Genomic DNA, 18,182 nt, shown 5'->3' with positions numbered 1-18,182 from the left:
AAAGCAGATTTCTCCTAACTTAAGACCAAATATCTGACGCGAGCAAGGCCACTGAGACCATCCCAGTTAACTGCTTTGATAAGTCAGAGCCAAAGCAGTTATTAACAAAGAAGCTGAAGAGGCTGCATCCTTCTGGAAACTGGCTGGCCACAGCAACCCAACCTTAAACACACACATTTTGCCTGGCGTCCTGAATCAACGTTCCTGTACCAAGGACCATATAAGGGTCTAGTATGGACTTCGAATGACCTTTTAGTCAGGTAACACAGGGCTTCAGGATCAATATTAAAACTTGGAAGGAAAAGATTGAAGCCATATATAAATGTGAAGACATTAACTGCATACCACGAAGATGCTGAGACACTAGAAAGGAATAGCTATTACCAATGTAGCAAAACACTTAGAATTTCCCATGATGAAATGAAAGACACAACAGCTTTTGTGTTCTATCAAAGAACATCTCTTATTTGCCTAAGGACACTATTTGCAGTCTAATTTTTCAATACTGTTTATGAGCCAACTGAAATTTCTGCCTTCTGAAGCTACTTATTACTTTTTGCTTCCTTACGCTTTACCTCATCAGAAATAATTTGCTTTGAGCCAAGGATTTTTCAAATAATGTGAAACCATTTTATTTGTAAAAGCATCAGTCTTACCATTCTTTCTTTATACCTTCTGTATAAAAACGAAAGCAAAAAGACTTCTAAGAAAAGCGAGTGTAACAACCGCATACGATTCGGAATTTGAAGTGCTGTGGGTGCATACGCAACTAAAAAAGCCTAATTTCCTACTCGTCTTACAATGGACGGGCTTCTTCGTGTTTCCATTAACCTGTTTATTGTGTATCTGCCATCTGTCTTTTACCCGTAGAAATCCTGCTGTTATTTTTTTCCTTTCAGTTCTGCTCCTTTCTGCAGAACTAACTTGTAGCCATCATCCTGCAGTCATCACACTGTTAGCAGGCTTGACCTTTCAGTAGGTCACGGCCTTTGGTTTGCTTGATAGTACCAATCTTTTCCTTCATTATTCCCCCATACTACACTACCAACTGACAGCCCTTCTCTTCCCCTTAGCACCTGTTACCTAGAGACTTCAGTCATGCTACGAAGTGTTTTACTCAAAGCAAAGCAGAGAACACTTAGCATTTACTTCTATTACTAGAATAAACACGTGAGCCCCGGGGATTATTTTCACAGTTATTCCCGTACATGTGATACAATGTGGCCTTCACAGAATACAAATTTTCCCCGTTTGCTCAACCTCCACCTGGAAGGAACAAAGAAATAATGTCTACGGGCAACTATTTATAACAGAGAACTACATAATAAATGTGACTACCATGCTGTAAGTACAATAATCACAGTATTCGGTTATTTTACATGCAATACGTTATCTTAGTACCTAAACTATGTCCATTCTTGGTGTAGAAGCAGGTATTGTTGATAAGGTTAACACAACAGCCAATGACATCACCAGTCGTAAAAGTTGGTCCATAAGGTTGTCCCGTTCCAGAAGAACAAAATGAATGTCCATCATCCCCATGATAACCATATGAATGTTTATCCCAGCCTAGAGAGAAAGTTCCAGTATATTTACAATGAAAAGTCAGGTTCCTCTGTACGAGAGCTATTCACTAAGATTATGACAAGCAAGAATGGTACAACAAACAAGAGCACAAAGATAAATTCCCAAATGTACATTTAAATTCTCAACAATTACACCACATGATTTCTACATTAAAATACTGCTCACAACACTAAGGAAAATATGCCACACAGAAGACTAAAACATGCATTAAACAAGACTCCTACCATTTAAAAAAAAAAAAAAAAAAAAGTCACATTTTCCATGCATATTTCCTTTGCTATCAGACCAAAGGAATTTTGCTTTGATTTGGCTTAGACACACACACACACACACACACACACACACACACACACAGAGCATTTAGTGTAAAATATAAGATTTTTCTATTTTCAAAAAGTTTCCCCCCAAATTAATTTTTTAACATTGGTAAGCGGGATACCAGAAAATATAATCCAAGAATCACTTTCACACCTTCCTTAGTTTACTTTTCCTATTAGCCTACATTCCCAGAACATTAAACAAATGACAACAGGTTAAAAGCCAGGAATGTGCTGGGTAGCAAAGAGAACCAACCAATCACATGAAAATAGTTAAAGCAGTTGATATGGCTATATACTGGAAGTTAAAATGCCAAAACAAAACAAGCAAAAAACCCAAAAACCCAAAAAACCAAAAACATGCATAGTACACGTAAGTTTTGCTAAATAACATAAAATTTGAATTTTTTAAAACCTCTCGGCTTCCACTTTGAACTCGTAATACACGTGATTAAAAACACAGAAAAATCAGTATTTAACGATTTCAAATTATTACTTCAAATTTAACCAGAAAGAAGTAGTTGTAGGACAGTACTATAATTCAATCACAAGTACCTGGTAGTCTATTCATGTTCACACCTTGAGCAGAAAGACCAATTCCCATGTAACTGTTAAAAAAGGGGGGGAGGGGGGAGAAAAGCATGTTATTATAACCATATATGTAAAAAAACTACCCAACACCCTGAAACATCAGAACCCAGCCCAAGTTGAAACTCCTAGGACAGCTACAAAACAGTTATTACAATTCATTAAATGGCAAAAAGGACAATATTAAGCACAATAAAACCCAGATTCACAGTAAATTCCTACAGTACTCATTCATAAAGACACCCCAACTATTAGAAATAATTATGCACTCTACTAACAACTAGAAAAACCTTTCAACTTATCCACACAAATATTTAGGATTAAGACTTCTAATAAAAAGTGTAGGGGGATTGTGGAAGAAAAAGAAAACAATAATTAGGAAACAAATATATTTCTAAAAAGACACAGTAAAGATCTAGACCACAAAAAAAGGAACAGAGATACAGATTTAGAAAAAAAAAAGGATGTCAAATTCATATAAAAACATCTGAAATATTTAATAAAATTACACTTAAAAGTACTTTTAAAAGCTTATGAAATATTAATAAAACCTATAAAGACAGGAGAAAAGTGGAAAAGTATAAAGCAATACACCTGTAAATACTGACACAAAAAAACCCAACAACTAAATAAAACAGTAAACTGAATCCAGTTTGTTAAAAGGCTAATTGACTATGATTGCACCAGGATTTAAAATGGCATTTGACAGGATGCCTTGGGTGGCTCAGTCGGTTAAGCATCCGACTTCGGCTCAGGTCATGATCTCACGGTTTGTAAGTTCAAGCCCCGTGTTGGGCTCTGTGCTGACAGCTCAGAGCCTGGAGCCTGCTTCAAAATCTGTATGTCCCACCCCTCCCCCCACCACGCCCTCATTCATTCTCTGCACCTCACCGGCTCCTGCTCTCTCTCAAAAATAAACATTAAAATAAAATGTCATTTGACCAATTTCAGCTACATTTCTAATAAAAACTCAAGCAAAATAAGAGTCTAAGGAAACTAAAATATGACACACTTCCCCCCCACACCCCACCCCCCGCCCAACTCTAATACAGGAAGATATTCAACAGTAAACCCTGAAGCCATTTCCATTAAAATCAGGACATGGAGTTGTCTACAACTGTTAAACACTGTTTTGAAGTTTTCAGGTAATTTAATAAAAATAACTAGTATAATATTAAAAGATATAATCTTTACCCGTAGTCGCTATGATTATATACATAGAAAACCACAGAGTCTACTAAAAGTTTTTAGAATTACAGTTGACCCTTGAACAATGCAGGGGGTTGCAATACTGACCCCCATGCAGTCAAATATCCAAGTATAACTTGATTCTCCCTAACTAATTGTCTGCTATGGGCCAGAGAAGCCTTATCAATAACATGAACGGTCAGCTGACACATATTTTGTATGCTATGTGCATTACACACCGTACTCTTACAATACAGTTGTGTCTAAAGAAAGAAAATGTCAAGGAAATCATAAGGGAGAAAAAATACATCTACCGTGCTGCATTTATTGAAAAATATCTGCATATAAGTGTACCCATGCAGTTCAAACCCGTGTTGTTCAGAGGTCAACTATAATTATTTTGGCAAAGTGACTAGAAATGAGACCAACATTTACGTTTCTCTTTTAGTAGTAACCAGAGAAAGAAAAGTGGTGTGTGTAAATATACAGTCACAAAACTACAGAAATCATAAAACAGGAGTCCCACGGCATGAAAACAAATATTAAAATAAAAGCTATAAATACATGGATATACTATGTATTTGGATAGCCTGCCAGTACAAAAAAAGAGTATCTTTCTAAAATTTATACATGTAATAAGATTTAAGAAAGATTCCCAACGGATTTTCAAAACTAGAAGGATTTTGAGAGTATTGCACGTATTTTACATGCAATGTAAGTATTGGGAGAAACAAAAGACTTAATAAAGTACAAGACTTAAGTCTTTGAGAAGAAACACGAAGCTGCGAGCAGGGATACGACGGCAGACCTGCAAGGTCCTGGGTCTAGGAGCACCCATTAATGGCTACGAGTTTCCCCTTCTGGGAAAACGGCGACCAAAAATGCTCCCCAGGAGGCACATCAGCCGTGCTCACTGCTTAAGACCAAAGACTGGAACAGGCTTCCGCTCCTGAAAGGAAGAGAAGAAAATACCGATACCACTTGTTGCCTTGGCTTAAGCCTACTGGACACCGTGGCCTAGATAAGGCTAGCAGTAGCCTCCTGACTAAACCTGAGCAAAGCTGTTGAACGATCAGGGACTGACTCTGCCAGGCTGCCAATCCCCCTGAAGGGAGAACTGGAAGACTCTTCTACCAGCTTTTGTTTGGGGGCCCAGGGGTTAGAAAGTACAAACTGTCATAAGGAGAAAATGAGGATAGAAAAAGATGCACAAAATGAAGAGAAACTTTAAATTCTCTAATCAAAATGAGCTACAAAAGCCAAACTCTATAGGATATACCAAACATAGGCCAAGGAAATACATACAACTGCAACAAGAATTCATTCTAGATGACACAAGTGGACAATTAAGACAGAGGGAACAATTTAAAAAGGACATTTAGGATACGTAAAAGGAAAAAGGAGCCATTAGCACGGAAAATTAAAGCAGAACATCAGTGTTTATTAAGATAGGTAGCTAATTTTCCACAACTGAAAATTATCATTGTTGAATTGAAAGCGCACACACACACTGAAGAAGATAAAAATAAACCCGCACGCGGACACACTACAGAATATCGGTAACACTTAATCCTAAAAGCTTCCAAAGGGAAGATGCGGCTTATGTCCCTCCAAGAAAAGACCATTAGACTGACAGCAGATTTTGCCCCAGCGGCAGTTGATGGCAATAAACAATGGCACAAAGCACTAAGGGTAAAGAACAGTCTAGAACTTAAGGTAAAGAACCTAGAACTTAATGCCCAGATCAAGCTGCACTGAAAATGAGGGCAGCAGAAGGTATTTAAAGACACTAAAAAGCTAACAGTTTTACTATCCACAGACCCTCACAAAAGAACTACTTCAAGATATGCTTTACCAGAAAGTGAAAAAGTAAAAACAAAACAAAACAAAACAAAACAAAACAAAAAAAAAACAACAGAAGAAATGCAAGGGTCAAAGAAACAATAATCAGCACAAAAAATGATGACATATGTAACTAAAAATAATTCCTCAAAATACTATTATTTTAAAATTCTATAATCCATACCTAACACGCCAGAATACAATTAACGGTACTTTACATATAAAGACACGGGAAAACATGACCCATATCCAAGAGAAAAGAAACAAAAAACAGAATGACCCTGAGATGATGGAGTGGTTGAAATTAAAATATAAAGAATTTAAAGCAACTCTTGTTACAATGCTCAAGGACGTAAAGGGAAATATGCTTGTGATCATTTCAACAAAGAAGAAGAAACAATAAAAAAAAAAAAAAAACCCAAAAATTCTAGAGCTGAAAAATACCTGAAATAAGCACTTACATACTTAACAGCACACTGGAAATGGCAAAATGAGTTAAGTAAACATGAAGACAGAGCTATCTGAAGAACAGAGAGAAAAATGAGGGGAAAAAAGAGTTGCCTAAGGCAGTATCCAAAGGTCTAACATACATGTAAACCCGAGTCCCACAAGGAGAAAGAGAAAATGGGTTAAAAAATCTGAGAAAAATCTCCCAAGTCTGGGAAAAGCATTTATAGATTCAATAATCTACAGGTTAAACACAAAGAAAAGCACACCTATGCACAAGTCACAAGCCAAACTGCTGAAAAGTAAGAATAAAGTGAAATAGTGAAAGCAGCCAGAAAAAAAAAAAAAAACAAAAAAAACCTATTACTGTCACAGGAACACTGAGCTGCATACTCGTGCATTTCTCACATGGAAATAAGAAAATTTTATTTCACAGTAAAATATCTATAAATGCAGAAACTGGGGGAGGGGATCTCATTATATTATCACATTTAAGTTCCTTAAATTCACTGCACTATACAAAATCATGCAATAAAAACCACAGGGCTTATGGGAAAAAATGGGGTAAGAGCATGGCATTCCAAAACTCTAGCAGTAACACATTTAAAAAAGACAGAGAAGAACCCAATTAAAAAATTTTTTTTCAAAAAAAAATTTTTACACAAGCTAAATTGATTAAAATACATAAACACAACAATAAATATAGCCTCCTGCACTGAAGAAGACTTGAAGTTCACTTGGGGAAGTGGGTGGCACAGGACTGTAGCTTGTGGTTTATTGTGAAGCGGTGGAAGAAAAGTTGTTTGCCGGGCAAATCTGTAACAGCAGATGTGGATGGGTGTGGCTTGTAACAGGCAGTGAACCAACATAGTTGGTAGATGTCTGAGGTGTGGCATGACATATAAAAGCAAGTTCGAATTACACAGCAATGAGGGAGTGGCAAGATTTTTAAAGTACATGAACAAGAAATTTATTTTTTATTATTTTTTAATAATATTTATTTTTGAGAGACAGAACATGAGGGGGGAGGGGCAGAGAGAGAGAGAGGGAGACACAGAATCTGAAGCAGACTCCACGCTCTGAGCTGTCAGCACAGAGCCCCATGTGGGGCTCGAACTCACAAACTGTGAGATCATGACCTGAGCCAAAGTCAGATGTATAACCGACTGAGCCACCCAGGAGCTCCAATGAATAAGAAATTTATTATTGTGATACTCTGTGTTTAGCAAAGGAAATGGCTATAAAATTTTTTCAGATCAATATATCAATTTCAAATTATACAGTTATTAGCATTTTAAAAATAATGGTTGCACCAAATATCAAAGAACAGAGACTAAGAAGATTAGTTTATATTCCTACTATAGGTTTAAGGTTTAAGTCAATTAGCTTGTTAATTTCCCATCTGTTCTCTCCATTCATCCTTTTCTACGTTCTTTGTATTTTTCTATATTTACCCTTTGTTATTAGCTTTCTGCTGTATGTTTTGATAGTATATCAATGAACACCATGTGTTAAGAAATGCATCTTTAACCCACATATTCTTGACTGAATTAGTATATTTATTACATGATGACAATGTAACACAAAACTTTTAAAGCCCGTTTACCTCTTCTCACATTTTTGCCACTCACTCCACAAGAACGGCACCATTCTTGCTTTGTTTAGTTAATGCTACTTAACTCATTAGACACACAACAGACTTCTCATCAGAGACCATGGAAGCCAGAGGCAGTGGGATGACGTTTGGCAATGCTGAAAAAGCAAACTCTGTAAAGCAAGAATTCTATATAGAGCAAAACTATGTTTCAAAAACAGAGAAACTGAGATATTCCAAAATAAACAAAAACTGGAAGCTTGTCACTAACAAACCTGCATAAGAAATGATAAGGCATAAAAGAAAGGAAACTAGAGACTAACTCAAATCCATACAAAGCAAGGACATCAATACAGATAACTACATAGGTAAATACAAAAGAAGGTATGAATGGTTGTTTCTAACTCTCTTCTCCTACATAAAAAACATAAAAGCAATAATTATAACTCTTTAGGTTTAAATTGCATACAGATAGAATTTTAAGACAATAACAGTGAAAAGAAGAAATTAAATATATTAGGAAGCAAAATTTAACATACTATTGGAATTAAGTTGGTATTAATCCAAATTATATATTTTTTTATTTAAAAAAAAAATTTTTTTTTAATGTTTTATTTATTTTTGAGACAGAGGGAGAGACAGAGCATGAGCAGGGGAGGGGCAGAGAGAGAGGGAGACACAGAATCGGAAGCAGGCTCCAGGCTCTGAGCTGTCAGCACAGAGCCCGATGCGGGGCCTGAACTCACAAGCTGTGAGATCATGACCTGAGCCGAAGTCGGATGCTCAACCGACTAAGCCACCCAGACGCCCCCCAAATTATATTTTTACGTTAAGGTATTATCTGAGTAATCCTCCAGAGCAACCACTAAGAAAATAACTCAGAAACTACAGAAAAGAAACCACAATGAAATTGAGAGGTATACTAGAAGACATTTAATTCACACAAAAGCAATAATGGAAGAGCACAGAAACAAAAAGATACAACACATGTAATAAATATCAAAATGGCAGACTTAAGTCCTACGTTATCAGCAATGATAAGAAACACAAATGGATAAAGTCATCCAATTAAGAGGTAGAGACTCATAGAACAGTATTTTTCATTAAAAAAAAACCAAACAAACAATGGCATATTGTCTAGGGGAACACTAGATTTGAACACACAAGATGAAAATAAAAGGAAGGAAAAAAGACATTCTAAATAGTAATCAAACAAGAAATTAAGTAATCTATTACTAATACCAGACAAAATAGACCTTAAGACAAAAGCTGCTACTAGAAACAAAAGGATACATTTTATCATCAAAAGGGTCAATACATCAAGAAAACATAACAATTATACACAAATACAAACCTACCAACAGAGCCCTATTTAAAGTGAAGACTCCAAGAATTAAAAGAAATACACAAGTCAAAATGATGGCTGAAAATTTCAATAACTCACTTTGAATGACGGATGGAACAATCAGAGGATCAACAAGGAAATGCAAACTTGAACACAACTGTAAACCAACCAGAACCAACAGACATCTATAGAACTCTCCACCAACCATGGTGAGACATGCTTCTCAAGAGCACACAGAAGAATCTCCAGGCCCTAAAACAAGCCCCTGTAAATTTAAAATAACTGAAATCATACACAGCATATTCTCCAACCACAAAGAAATTAAATTAGAAATCACAAACATGGGGTACTAGGTAGCTCAGTTGGTTATAAGTGTCTGACTCTTGATTTCGGCTCAGGTTACGATCTCACCTTTCATGAGATCGAGCCCCGCGTCGGCTCTGCACCGACAGCACCGAGCCTGCTTGGGATTCTCTCTCCCTCTGTTCCTCCCCAGTGCACACACACGCGCACGCTCGCTCTCTCTCTCAATAAATAAATGAACACTAAAAAAATTTAAAGAACTCATAAATACAATAAAAATTGGAATGTACACAAATATGTGGAAGCTAAACACACTTCTAAAAATTCACAAAGAAACCACAATGGAAATTAGAAAATACTTAGAAATGAAGGAAAATGAAAACATAATACACCAAAACTTATGGGATGCATCTAACGTAGTACTTGGAAGGAAATTTATAGCTGCAGTTTCCTATATTTTAAAAAAAGAAATATCTCAGGGCACCTGGCTGGCTCAGTTGATAGAGTGCACGACTCTTATCTTGGGGCTGTAAGTTCAAGCTCCTTGTTGGGTGTAGAGTTTACTTAAAAATAAAATCTTGAAAAAAAAAAAAAAAAGAAATAGATCTAATGAATAATCCAACTTTCTACACTGAGAAACTAGAAAATTAAAACAAAACAAGCCCCCCCCCCCAAAACTAACAAACCCAAGCAAGCAATGGGATTAAAAGATTAGAGCAGAAATAAATGCAAAAATGACCAGAAAACAACAGAATCACTGAATCCAAAAGGTGGTTCTACTACGAAAGAAAAAGACTCAACAAAAGCAGCAACAAAAGAGCGGTAATTACTACCAAAGTAACAAAAGATTTTAAGGAAATAAAAAGAATTATAAGAAAATACTGTGAAAAACTATATAGCAACATACTACAGAAACTATTTAAAATGGACAAATCCCTAAAAAGTCATCAACTACCAAAACTGAATAGCAATCTTAAAACTTGCCACAAAGAAAAGCCCATGCTCAGATGGCCTCACTGGTGAATTCTACCAAACATAAAGAAAACTGACCACCAATCCTCAGACTCCTCCCTGCAAATTTGTAACAGTTTCTAGCTAATTCTACAGGGCCAATGTTACCCTGTTGTCAAAATCAAGCAGATACCACAAGAAAACAAGAGAAAATATCCTTTACAAATATAGATGCTCAAATCTTCGACTAGGAAACCAAATTTGGCAACACACAGAAAAGGACTGTACATCATGAACAAGAGAAATTTATCCTAGAAATGCAGGTTGGCTTCGAAACATAATCAACATAATACACCATACTTGCAGAATAGAGAATAAAAACAACTTGATCCCTGACACAGAAAAAGAATTAGACAAAATCCAACATCCCTTCTTTACAAAAACACTCAACAAGTCAGGAATAAAAGGGAACCTCCTAACCCGGTAAAAAGTATCTATTACAAAAAATCCACAGCTAACATCATACTTAACGGTAAAAGGCTAAATGCTTTCCCCTTAGAATCAGGAACAAGAAAAGGATAACCCCTTTTACTCTTTCTATTCAACACAGAACTGGAGGTTCTAGCTTGGGCAATAAGGCAAGAAAAAGAAAAGACATCCGTATTGTAAAGTCAGGAAGAAACATACCCTAGTCACATACAACACAATTTTATACATAAAAAGTCCTCAGAATCCTTACCAAAAACCTATTAAACAAGTTCAGTAATACTGCAGGATACAGGTTCGATATGCAAAAATCAGTTTTATTTCTACTCTCTAGCAACAATTTGAAAATAAATTTAAGAAAACAATTTCATTTACAACAGAATCAAAGAATATCTAGAAATAAAATTAACAAAAAAGTGCAAGACTTGAACGCTAAAAACTACAAAACGTTGTTGAAAGAAATTAAAGAACATCTAAATAAATGGAAAGACACCCACATTCACGGATTGAAAGAATACTGGTAAGATGGCAACGCTGTCCTAATTAATCTAGAGATTCAAGGCAACCCTTATCAAAATTCTAACTTGCTTTTCAGCAGAAATGGAGAAACTGATCCTGAAATTCATATGGAAATGCAACAGGGCCCAGGAGAACTGATCTATCTGGAAAAACAAAACAAAACAAAAAAACTTGGTGGACTCACACTTCAGTGTTAGAACTCGCTATAAAGTCACAGTACTTAGGACAGTGTATTATTACTGGCTTAAGAACAGACATATGTATTAATGCAACAGGACTGAGAGTTTAGAAATTAACTCTTATGTTTATGGCCAAGTGATTAGGGTAAGAGAGACAAGACAATTTCATGGAAAAAACAAGTCTTTGATTTAATGGAAATTGAATGGAAAAGACAATAGTCTTTCTACAACTGATGCAGGGACTAGATGTATCTAGGCAAAAGAATGAAAACAAAGCCATACCTCGACACCATATATAAAATGTAACTCAGAATGAATTAGAGAACATAAAAACTCTTAGACAAAAACACCAGAGTAAATCTTCATAACCTCGGATTAGGCAATAGTTTCTTAGATATTATACCAAAAACACAAGTAACAACCACAAAAAGATAAACTGGACTTCATAAAAATACAAAACTTTTGTGCTTTGAAGAATATTGTTAAGGAATTTAAAACAGGATAAGATATATGCAAATCAGCTGTCAGGGACTTGTATTCAGAACACACAAACAACTCTCACAACTTAGCAATAAAAAGAAAACCCAACTAAAATATGGCCAGAGGACCTGAACAGACATTTCTCCAATGAAAATATACAAATAGCCAATAAGTACATGAAGTGATGCTCCATATCACTAGTCATTAAGGAAATGCAAATCGAAATCATTATGAGATCTCACTTCACACACCCCACGAGGACGAGAATCAAGAATAGACTAGAATCATGAATGAGCGTTTAGAACTTTCACAGTTGGTGACGAGGTAAAACAGTGCAGTCACTTTGGAAAACTGTCTGGAAGTTCCTTGAAATGGGAATCATTGAGTTTCTTTCTGACCCAGCAATTCAACTCCTGGTTATCTACCCAGGAGAAACAAAAACATATCCACACAGAAACATGACACAAATGTTTATAACAGCATCATTCCAAATAGCCAGAAATGTGTTTCCACCTACTGATGAATAAACACAATGTGATATATCCTTATAATGGAATATCTGGCAAGAAAAAGGAATGGAATACTGACAAATGCCGCAACAGAAATCAACTCTGAAAACATCATGTTAAGATAAATAAGCCAGAAACAAAGGTCACGTGTTGTATGATTCCATTTATATGAAACGCCCAGGGTGTAGGTAAATCCATGGAAACAAAATAGGCACGTGGTTGCCCATGATCAGGAGAAGGGACTGCTGATGAGTACAGGATTTCTTTTCGCGCCATGAAAATGTTCTAAAATTAAACAGTGGTGAGGATTGCACAATTCCGTGAATATGCTAAAAACTACCTAACTTCATGCTTTTAAGGGTAAATTTTTATAACTATGAATAATGTCTCAGTAAGATTCTCATTAAAACATCAACAAGAGGACTTTTGTTTGCAGCGCGAATATGTAAAGAGCTTGGAACTTGTCACTCCCTTCCGCACAACAAGAAAAAAAAGGTGAACAAATAAAAAGGCTACAACGCTGTGTGATTACAGAGAATCAGAGCTTACCATGAGCAGGAGTCTCTGAAGATAGTAACTGGTACGAATATCACCTGGGTGGCTCAGGTGGTTAAGTCTGTCTGACTCCTGATTTCAGCTCAGGTCATGATCTCATGGTTTCTGAGATCGAGCCCCACGTCCAGCTCTTCACTGACAGCGCAGAGCCTGCTCAGGATTCTCTCTCTCCCCTCCTCAACACACACACACACTGTCTCTCTCTCTCTCTCTCTCTCTCTCAAAACAAACAAATTTTTAAAAACTAAAAGGTAACAATGAATTCCTGAAGGCAGAGTATAAACTAGCTTGAAGCTTTAAAACTGCTGATGGCCCAGTCTTCCAGAAGCCTCCACACTTGGATGAGTTTTACCTTGTCACCAGGTTATCACCCAGGAGCAAGAAGAGCTCTTCAGTTCTGTCCACGGGAAGGGGAAAAGTAACCATTCAGAGATAACACCCCGAGCAGTGTGTCCCTTTTAACAAAGACCTGCCTTCAAGAGAAACTACTTTATCAGAACCTTATTTGAATTAGAAAAAGAGCATTTAGACAACGCCAGTTCTTGTTAGCCTTCCTGACTGAAGAGAAGGGGTTAAAAAAAAAAGAGAAAGACTAAAATTCTTCTGAAATTCAGAGGAAAGGGACACTAGTCCACTATAACAACTGAGATTTAGTCATTAAATCACAGACCATTGCCTTTCCCTGGTACCTTATCACCACGTCAGCAAGGCTCTAGTGTAACACTATAATAGTCAATTACAACTGACAGAGGTGCAAGACACAGACTCTATTTAAGGAGTTTCTAGGGAAACCCCAAATAAGAGTGACAACAAAAACAAGGAAACCAGAGAAAAATGAAGCCCCTGACACAGTCAAACAATACATACACCAAGGAAACATTACACACAACTTGACTCCTAGCCACGGTATAAAACATCACATAAAGATCTATTTACCTAAATTTCTATTACCCAATCAATTATGTAACATTCTCAACAACAACAAAAAAATCACACTGCATGTTAAATAGCAAGAAAAATACAATCTGGAGAAATAAAGCAAGTATCGCAATCAGACTCAGGCAAGGCAGAGATTTGGGAATTTTCAAACTAAGAATTTAAGATAACTGTGATTAATAGGCTGTAGGCAATAAGAAATTTTTTTTTTTTTAATGCTAGAAGTTAAAAACATTATTACAAACAGTGCTCTTGATGCGTTCATCATTCGACCAAACACAACTGAGAAAGCCACCAGTGAGCTTAAGGATATGTTATTAAGAACTTCCCAAACTGAAATGCCAAGAGAAAAAAAAAGGAATAAAAAGATCAGAACAGAACATACAAGAGCTGCAGGACCAATATAAAAGGTGTCACATACACATAATGGGGATACCAAAAGAAGAGGAAAGAAACTTGAGTATTTTAAGTAATAATGGCTGGGAATTTTTCCAAAATTCATGACCGGCATGAAACCAAAATTCCAGAAAGGTTACAGAACACTAAACAAGATAAATACCAAAACATCAACACCCAGGCTTACATTCAAATTTCAGAAAGTCAAAAAAGAAAATCTTGAAATAAACTAAGGGCACAACAAAACAAAACCTCACCTGTAAGGAAAAAGGATTAAGAATTACATGAAGACTTATTCTCAGAAACCACGCAAGCAAGAAGAGACTGCAGTGACATACCTGAACGCTGAAAGAAAAAAACTATTCCCCTAAAATTCGGTGTCCAGCAAAATTATCCTTAAAAGGTTAACGACAAATACTTTATTAGACAGTCAAAAACTCCCAAGAACTGCCAACAGACTTGCCTTGCAAAAAATATTAAAAGTTCTTCGGAGAGAAGGAAAAAGTATTGGGGAGGAACTCAGATCCACATAAAGAATCAGGCAAGAAATAAATGAAGATATGATAAAACCTTGCATTCTTCTCATTCTGAATTGATCTTAACTGTTGGAAATAAAAACAGCGACAATAAATTGGGTAATTACAGTTTATGGACAAGTGAAATGAGTGAGAGCAGTATTATATGAGATGGGAGGGAGGAAGTGGTTATAATGTAATAAAGAACCTGTACTACCTGTAAAATGGTAAAGTGTTTTTCGAAAATGGACTTACACTCATGAAAACGACTACTGCAAACTCTGAGGCAACTAGGAGAGAAAATGCAATCATAAAAAAAATGCTCAATTAAAACCAGAGGAGGAAGAAAGCAGATTTTTCTTTTGAATAAAGGCAACGAGGAACAAACGCAATGAACAGAAGACAAGTACAAATAGCACTGACACTAATCCAGCTACAACAGTCAGTTTCAATGTGAGAGGTCGAAATATATCAATTAAGAAAACTGCCAGTTTGGATAAGAAAACAAGGCCAAAGTATATAGCATCTACAAGAAACCCACATTAAATAGAGATACACACATAGATGGAAAGTAAAGGGACAGAGAAAGGCATACCGTGCTAATACCAATCAAAAGAAAGCGGGACTAGCTATGTTAATTTCAAAGCAGATTTAACAAGGAAAACTATCAGAACTAAAGAGCATTTCATAACAATAAAGAACCAATTCTTGAAGATATAATAATCCTTAATGTTTACGCACCAGTAACAAAACGTCACAAGATGTATGGCAAAAACTGACGGAACTGCAAGGAAAAATAGTTAAATCCACTATTACAACCAGAGACGTCAACAAACATGCATTAGTAACCGGCAGACACAGAAAAGAAGCACGCATGTAGTCAAACTCAAAGACATCATCAATCAACTGGTTTTCGTTGACATTTATACAACACTTCACCCATTAACAGCAGAATACCCACTCTTCTCACGCTCACAAGAACATTCACCAAGACAGACCACCTTCTGCTCCAGCAATCGTGCTCCTAGGTATTTTTACCCAAATAAGGTGAAAACTTATGTCCAAACAAAAACCTGCACATGCAGCTTTGTTCGTAACTGTCAAAAACTGGAAGTAACCAAGATGCCCCTCATTAGGTAAACAGGTAAACAAACGGTGATACATCCGTACAATGGAGTATCATTCAGTGATACAAAGAAATAACCTATCAAGCCATGAAAAGACATGGAAGAATCTTAAATGCGTGCTAAGTGAAAGAAGTCAGTATGAAACGGCTACATACTGTATGATTCCAATTATAACCCTCGAGAAAAGGTAAAATTATGGAGACAGTGAAAAGATCAGCAGTTGCCGGGAAGTTTGGAGACGGGGGGCAGAGAGGGGAGGGACAAACAGGTGGAACCAGAGGGGATTTTTAGGGCAGTGAAACTATTCTGTAAGACACCGTAAAGGTGGATACAAGACATTATGCGTTTGCCAAACCGCACAGAACTGTACAACAAAGAGTAAACCCCAATGTAATCTATGGACTGTAGTTAGTAATAAGCTATCAATCCTGGTTTGTCAACTAGAACAAAAGTACCACATTCATGCAAGATGTTAATGGGAGAAACCAGGGGAGTGAGGGGTATAAACAGGAATTCTTTGTAGTATCTGCTTAATTTTTCTGTGCGAATTTTCTAAATTTCTAAAAATTTCCTAAAACTGGCCAAAAACCCAAAGGTACATTTAGGGAGAAAAACACCATAACCCAATACAAAGGGCAAACAACTTAGGAGTGATATTCCAACATACATAATATAGAATTACGCTAAACACAGAATGTGCTTAAAAATATTGTGAAAGAAGAAACCTATTCGCAGATACTCTCTGCAGCTGTACTCCTAACAGACATATGGACAACACAAAGTCCTTCCTACTGTGAACAGATGAATACATTGTGGGGCACCCTCACAGTGCAACACTACTCAGTAAGAAAAAGCAACAAAGAATTGGTACAGACATCAGTGTGGATTAATCTTGAAGGCACTATGCTACATGAAATCAGTCAGTCCCAAAGATTACATATGACACAATTCCATCCATATTTTTCAAAAAGAAAACCATGGAGGGAGGAGAATGGTTCAGTGGCTCTTAGGAGCTACCAGTGTAGAGAAGATTAATGATCATTCCCTTTTAGGGAAGAAGTTCAGGGAGTGATGGAATTGTTTTATATCTTGGCTGTGGTAGCGGCTGCAGGACTCCATGAATTTGTCACAACTCAGAGAACTGTACAAACAAAAAAGTTTTACTGTATATTAATTAAAAATAAATTTTAAAAAAGGCAGTACTGTAATAAAAAAATGGGTAATTTGAAAGCCAGCGTTCTCCTCCATGGGTAACAATAAAGGACAGGTAATAAATCATTTTACATGCATACATTCCAAATAGGCGGCACACAAGTCCCCATCTCACGCAGGTCCCCCCAGGACCCTACACGCTGCAACGTGATGGCTGGAGGAAGAGACGGCCCTGCACCTGACAAGCCAGCAAACTGCGGCCAGGCCCTGCCGGACTCCCCAACACCTTACAAAGAAACAAATCCATGTGATTACTGCAAATGCTGCCATAAAAAAATGTAATAAAATGTAAAGATATCAGACAATAATGGAGGAGGAAAGCCTGTTGTGAACCAGTGTGCACATCTGCTGGAACTGTAAAGGGATAGTGTTTTCCAAAAGGGCAACTATGGCCCTTCTGAGTGAAACAATTCAACTTTTGGCAGTTCTCAAAAAGACTGGTGAACTAGATGTTTCTGCCATGTGGGCTGGAGTCAGCTTTCAATTTAATCTTAATTAAGATTTAATATTCATTTAATTACAATAATTCATTCAACCACCGCCTTGTTCGAAACTCACCAGCAATCTTATCACTGTGATTCTTGACAAAAATCACTGTGATTTCTTAACAAAAGTGTTCATGGATCTCAGAAATAAAGAAAATTTCAAATTACACTGAATGTTAGCTCTTCATTAAGCATTCATCTAGTGGGTATAATGGTAACCAAGCAAATTCCTTGTTTGATGCTGAATTTTAAAATTTCAAATTCTGAATAGTTTTTTCATGTTACTCTAGGTACAAAGGGATCTTTTGGCCTCACAAGACTTGAAAATTACTTAATATCTTTTGAACTAGAATGTCTTATTTCTGTCTGAAGGCATAACGAATATAGTAAAATAAGACTCTTAAGGGCACCTGGGTGGCTGAGTTGGTTAAGCATCCAACACTTGATTTCGGCTCAGGTCATGATCTTACAGTTCGTGGGATCAAGCCCCACGTTGGGCTCCACGTTGACAGCATGGATCCTACTTGGGATTCTCTCTCTGCCCCTCCTCCACTTATGCTCATGCTTTCTCTCTCTCAAAACAAACTTAAAAAAAAGAAAAAACTCTTACTTTAAGAACAC

At 36.6% G+C, this 18,182-nt stretch overlaps 1 protein-coding gene across 1 annotated transcript in view; it reads right to left on the bottom strand.

Annotated features, from left to right (window-relative positions):
* RANBP9 (RAN binding protein 9) overlaps window positions 1–18,182 on the bottom strand; it is a 90,653-nt gene that overhangs the window by 35,453 nt on the left and 37,018 nt on the right. The window contains exons 3-4 of the mRNA XM_060614772.3: window positions 2,460–2,512; window positions 1,402–1,569 (exon numbers count right to left, since the gene is read on the bottom strand). Of these exons, the coding sequence (XP_060470755.2) occupies window positions 1,402–1,569; window positions 2,460–2,512 (221 nt within the window). The remainder of the gene's footprint in view (window positions 1–1,401; window positions 1,570–2,459; window positions 2,513–18,182) is intronic.

Source organism: Panthera onca, chromosome B2 (genome assembly GCF_046562875.1).
Source record: "Panthera onca isolate mPanOnc1 chromosome B2, mPanOnc1 haplotype 2, whole genome shotgun sequence".
Classification (NCBI taxonomy): domain Eukaryota; kingdom Metazoa; phylum Chordata; class Mammalia; order Carnivora; family Felidae; genus Panthera; species Panthera onca.
Note: the sequence above shows the minus strand (reverse complement) of the source record. Positions and strands in the feature narration are given on the sequence as shown.